At 41.8% G+C, this 6,000-nt stretch overlaps 1 protein-coding gene across 6 annotated transcripts in view; it reads left to right on the top strand.

Moving 5' to 3' along the window:
* Positions 1-292: 292 nt before the first annotated feature.
* spop (speckle type BTB/POZ protein) overlaps positions 293-6,000 on the top strand; it is a 129,828-nt gene continuing 124,120 nt past the window's right edge. For 2 of the 6 annotated variants that reach the window (XM_072249079.1, XM_072249077.1), the window contains exons 1-2: positions 293-423; positions 1,641-1,736. Coding sequence is in view for 1 of the 6 variants with exons in the window: in XM_072249075.1 (XP_072105176.1) it covers positions 416-423 (8 nt within the window). In the remaining 5 variants the exon portion in view is untranslated. Of the gene's footprint in view, positions 424-615; positions 761-1,255; positions 1,346-1,640; positions 1,737-6,000 lie in introns of those variants that run through there. The other 4 variants (XM_072249078.1, XM_072249075.1, XM_072249076.1 and 1 more) reach the window with 4 other exon arrangements.

The following is a 6,000-nucleotide window of genomic DNA, read 5'->3' as shown; positions in this document are numbered from 1 at the left end:
ACCTCCTGAGTTCCTCCAGGATTTTGTATGCTATTTAAATATTTGTATTTGTTGTTATATCTGTTCTAATTCACCTGTGTTGCTAAGCATGCCTTTATTTAAATCTGTCTATAATCTACAAATTGTGAGATTTATCACATTTGTCTCCATGTTGTTACAGGTTGCCACGTTACCATTATCAAGGATGGCAACCTCCCTCTCAAAACAACACAATGAAGGTATTACACATACGTGATGCAATAACGCTCACGCTCTCTTGCCGCGTCTGACTGCTGCCTGAGTTTGCGCAGTCGCGAGGGACGCCATTTCCATCCGGGATAAGACCCTGGGCTTCTGTTAACCCGTGAAGTACCAGGTTAGAAGTGGCGGCCGTTACTACGGAAAGAGTGGTAGCTACAGACCGCAGCAAACACACATGAGTCTGTGAGTATGTCGGCGGGGCAGGGTGGGCTTGTTGGGGTTGGGGGGGGGAGAGAAGGTGGTGCTGGACGGTGGATGGAGCGAAGCCGTGTTTTTTTCCCCATCTCCTCTTTTTTCCAGGCTCCTGCAGTTCCGCAGGCCGCACGGTTAGGCTTCATTACCAATAAAACTTTCCGCCAGCCGTTGTACCCTCCCAAAGTTCCTTCCCCCGCGCAGCTCCTCTGGTCTTGGGCCGATCAGAGGTGTGGTTGGGTTCTGGAGCTGTTCTGCGCTGACTGGACCTGCCCGGGACAGTGTTCCTTAACATGTTGGAACCACCTCCAACAACACCCTTTCAAAGGTGACTTGTGGGTTTGTTTGCCTACTCGAATGGAAGTCAGCTTTTCAGGCTTTGGGACGGCACTATTTGTTTGTTGTATATTAGCAGAAACGTGGGCTTTCTGTGCCTCCATAGTTTTGTGTGGTAATTTTTTCTAATTTTTCTAACTCATGGATTTCAATGTTCCCCCAACGATTGGGACGATGTATGAATTCTTCGTCGCTACTCTGAGGTCACTAACTCCTGTGATGTCACAACAGAAAATGGTTGTAGATCAGTTTAAGTGTCAACAGATCAAATAAATTGCTGCTCTGTTTACTTCAATGGTTGGATTACACTAAATCTTTAGCTTTCAATAGAAAGTCTAGGTGAGTGACACTTTTTAGTCCTTTCGTTAACAGGGATAATCTTGAGTGTAATGTTGTTTTCTAGATGACGAATTACCTCATACTCACTGTTATTCTCTGACAGCCTTATTGGTCAGCAGTTAGCACGCAACTGTGTTTTGTTGAAGCAGTGGCAATGAATTAGGTGAGGATTTTGATGGATTGTGTTTGTGGTACAAAAATGCAGGTCGTTTGCCCCTTCCAGCTTACAGTGTCACGGGTGAGTACGGTCTTTGACTCTAGCTTTGCCGCCTTTGCTTTTTTTTTAACTATCCAAACATCTATTGATGTACTTTAAACATCAAATTCCCACATTGATGTGATATACATGAAGATGTAAGTAGCAAGAGTAGGCCAAATGGTCTCTTGAGCCTGTTCTGTCATTATAGTGTTGGCCTCAATGCCACTTTCCCACATTATTTTCCTTGCCCCTGCACAATATATGTAGCAGCAATCATTTCACCAATATGTATCATTAACAGTGGTCAATTACTTTTAAAAACATTTTTTCAAAGGAGGAAATGTAGAATAAAGAATTGAAGCATCAACAGTGAAAAGGAGAATGAAAATTACAATAGGCTTTGAGCAGACGGAACAAGCTTCAGGATAAGGTAAAAGTTCAACCTGGCTTCCAGCCAGCAATATTGAAGTTAAATAGAGCAGTTATTTGTTTATTTTTTAAAATTTTGTTTTATAAATTTTTTTAATTGTAGACAACAAAGAATGTTTTTGGGTCAGGATTAATTTTGTAACTTCAACAATTGATTTATGGAAATTCGGTGTCCTTTAATGTTTAGAATTCCAAGGCTTTCCAACAGGAATTCAAACCAAATTTTCCTACTTCTGCAGCTATAAATATAACAGTTCTACAGCACATTATAGGCCCTTTGGCCCACAATGTTGTGCTGACCAATACCTAGCTGCCTTTTGAATGTCTTGAATATAAATCTATGACATTCCACTCATTTAAATAAATCTTAGGCAGATTTTGAGCATTCCTTAGTGTTAGGATTGTTAATGGCATTTACAAGAAATAATACTAAGGCAAACTACTTTCTATTTCTAAGTACCAGACAATATCTGTGGAAAGTGAAACAGAGCGAATGTTTTTGGTCAAAGTCCTTTCAGCAGAATTAAGATTTTCTTCTACTTTTTGTTTCAAAATGAGCTTTGATGCTGTATAAATCTTTTTTTTGGGGGGGGGCACTTATTGCTACCTTGTGATAAACTTAAGCTAAATCAGTCTAAAAGTGTTAGTGACTTAATGAGTTGTGTGGAAGAAATTGGATTCTGCTTTTGTGTGTGGGTGGGGGGGGGGTTGAAGTTAATATTAGAAACTTAATATACTAAAACCCTATTCATCCTAAGTTTTACTCTTAAATCCTTATGATCATTGGCCTGAATATGTTTTGTTTAGATAATTTTGGGAAAAGTCTGCGTGTTACTGTGAATGTGGATATCATCCATCAAACTGGTCATTTTCCAGTTTTAAAATTTTAATAACTGCACTCAGTATTTGCTCCAAGATGGTTCACATATGCATAATATCAATGATCATTGTTTCTTAAGAGGAGTTTAAACTAACATGTACAGCTTTTATCAGCAGTTAGTATAATCTGTTTGAGGCATTGATAGAAGATTTTAAATGGTTAAGTATTTAAGTGGTAAGTACAAGAATAATGTGGCTAATTAATCTGCATCTTGTCCCCTACAAATTTGATTGGCCAGTTGATTCTTCTACAGTTTGTGGAAGATAGTGGCATTCCTAAATTCCAATTCTCTATTGTCAAAAACCAATCTTGGCCATTTTTTACATTCCAAAAATACTTGGTGTATTATTCAGGTGTATGTTGTGACTGACTAAAACTGTGTCACACAGAAGCTGCAATTTATGAGTATTCTAGCAGTTCCTTGCTAGGTGCTCCAGTTGCTGGCACACAAAGCATGTCCTCTGTGTCTTTGCAGCAGCTATATGTACTACAACCACTTTACAACTTTTCTTCTCCCACCTCTGATCTATCTCTCTAGCCCATCATACTATTTCAGGGTAAGTTGATCTCACACTTCTCCCCAAATCGAAAACTTCCTATTTGACTGAGCTTAGCCCTTCAACATTTTGCGGAAGAATGGAACATCCCTCCCAGTTTGTTCAGCCCCCAAGTACTGTCCATGTGCTCAATATTTACACTCTGCATAATTCATTGCATGTTAATCAGCTCTCTGAACCACTGACATTATCATTATCATAATGACATAGGTAGGAAAAGGGATGAGGTCCTGAAAGGAGAATATAGGGAGCTAGGAAGGGAGTTGAGAAAAAGGACCGCAAAGGTAGTAATCTCGGGATTACTGCCTGTGCCACGCGACAGTGAGAGTAGGAATGAGATGAGGTGGAGGATAAATGCGTGGCTGAGGGATTGGAGCAGGGGGCAGGGATTCAAGTTTTTGGATCATTGGGACCTCTTTTGGCGCAGGTGTGACCTGTACAAAAAGGACGGGTTGCACTTGAATCCTAGGGGGACCAATATCCTGGCAGGGAGATTAGCGGGGGCTACTGAGGTGACTTTAAACTAGAATGGTTGGGGGGTGGGAATCAAATTAAAGAGGCTAGGCGTGAGGAGGTTACTTCACTACAGGGGGATGGGAACCAGTGCAGAGAGACAGAGGGGTGTAAAGTGAGGGTAGAAACTAAAAGTACTATGGAGAAAAGTAAAAGTGGCAGGCCGACAAATCCAGGGCAAGCATTAAAAGGGCCACTTTTCAGCATAATTGTATAAGGGCTAAGAGAGTTGTAAAAGAGCGCCTGAAGGCTTTGTGTGTCAATGCAAGGAGCATTCGTAATAAGGTGGATGAATTGAAAGTGCAGATTGTTATTAATGATTATGATATAGTTGGGATCACAGAGACATGGCTCCAGGGTGACCAGGGATGGGAGCTCAACGTTCAGGGATATTCAATATTCAGGAGAGATAGACATGAAGGAAGGGGAGGTGGGGTGGCGTTGCTGGTCAAAGGAGAGATTAACGCAATAGAAAGGAAGGACATAAGTCGGGAAGATGTGGAATGGATATGGGTAGAGCTGCGTAACACTAAGGGGCAGAAGACGCTGGTGGGAGTTGTGTACAGGCCACCTAACAGTAGTAGTGAGGTCGGAGATGGTATTAAACAGGAAATTAGAAATGTGTGCAATAAAGGAACAGCAGTTATAATGGGTGACTTCAATCTACATGTAGATTGGGTGAACCAAATTGGTAAAGGTGCTGAGGAAGAGGATTTCTTGGAATGTATGCGGGATGGTTTTTTGAACCAACATGTCGAGGAACCAACTAGAGAGCAGGCTATTCTGGACTGGGTTTTGAGCAATGAGGAAGGGTTAATTAACGATCTTGTCGTGAGAGGCCCCTTGGGTAAGAGTGACCATAATATGGTGGAATTCTTCATTAAGATGGAGAGTGACATAGTTAATTCAGAAACAAAGGTTCTGAAATTAAAGAGGGGTAACTTTGAAGGTATGAGACGTGAATTAGCTAAGATAGACTGGCAAATGACACTTAAAAGGATTGACGGTGGATATGCAACGGCAAGCATTTAAAGGTTGCATGGATGAACTGCAACAAATGTTCATCCCAGTTTGGCAAAAGAATAAATCAAGGAAGGTAGTGCACCCGTGGCTGACAAGAGAAATTAGGGATAGTATCAATTCCAAAGAAGAAGCATACAAATTAGCCAGAGAAAGTGGCTCACCTGAGGACTGGGAGAAATTCAGAGTTCAGCAGAGGAGGACAAAGGGCTTAATTAGGAAGGGGAAAAAAGATTGAGAGAAAACTGGCAGGCAACATAAAAACGGACTGTAAAAGCTTTTATAGATATGTAAAAAGGAAAAGACTGGTAAAGACAAATGTAGGTCCCCTGCAGACAGAAACAGGTGAATTGATTATGGGGAGCAAGGACATGGCAGACCAATTGAATAATTACTTTGGTTCTGTCTTCACTAAGGAGGACATAAATAATCTTCCAGAAATAGTAGGGGACAGAGGGTCCAGTGAGATGGAGGAACTGAGCGAAATACATGTTAGTAGGGAAGTGGTGTTAGGTAAATTGAAGGGATTGAAGGCAGATAAATCCCCAGGGCCAGATGGTCTGCATCCCAGGGCGCTTAAGGAAGTAGCCCAAGAAATAGTGGATGCATTAGTGATAATTTTTCAAAACTCGTTAGATTCTGGACTAGTTCCTGAGGATTGGAGGGTGGCTAATGTAACTCCACTTTTTAAAAAAGGAGGGAGAGAGAAACCGGGGAATTATAGACTGGTTAGCCTAACGTCGGTGGTGGGGAAACTGCTGGAGTCAGTTATCAAGGATGTGATAACAGCACATTTGGAAAGTGGTGAAATGATCGGACAAAGTCAGCATGGATTTGTGAAAGGAAAATCATGTCTGACGAATCTCATAGAATTTTTTGAGGATGTAACTAGTAGAGTGGATAGGGGAGAACCAGTGGATGTGGTATATTTGGACTTTCTAAAGGCTTTTGACAAGGTCCCACACAGGAGATTAGTGTGCAAACTTAAAGCACACGGTATTGGGGGTAAGGTATTGGTGTGGGTGGAGAGTTGGTTAGCAGACAGGAAGCAAAGAGTGGGAATAAACGGGACCTTTTCAGAATGGCAGGCGGTGACTAGTGGGGTACCGCAAGGCTCAGTGCTGGGACCCCAGTTGTTTACAATATATATTAATGACTTGGATGAGAGAATTTAATGCAGCATCTCCAAGTTTGCGGATGACACGAAGCTGGGTGGCAGTGTTAGCTGTGAGGAGGATGCTAAGAGGATGCAGGGTGACTTGGATAGGTTGGGTGAGTGGGCAAATTCATGGCAG

Source organism: Mobula birostris, chromosome X, assembly GCF_030028105.1.
Source record: "Mobula birostris isolate sMobBir1 chromosome X, sMobBir1.hap1, whole genome shotgun sequence".
In the NCBI taxonomy this organism is placed as follows: Eukaryota; Metazoa; Chordata; class Chondrichthyes; order Myliobatiformes; family Myliobatidae; genus Mobula; species Mobula birostris.
The sequence above is the reverse complement of the archived record's forward strand: the minus strand, read 5'-3'. Positions and strand labels throughout refer to the sequence as shown.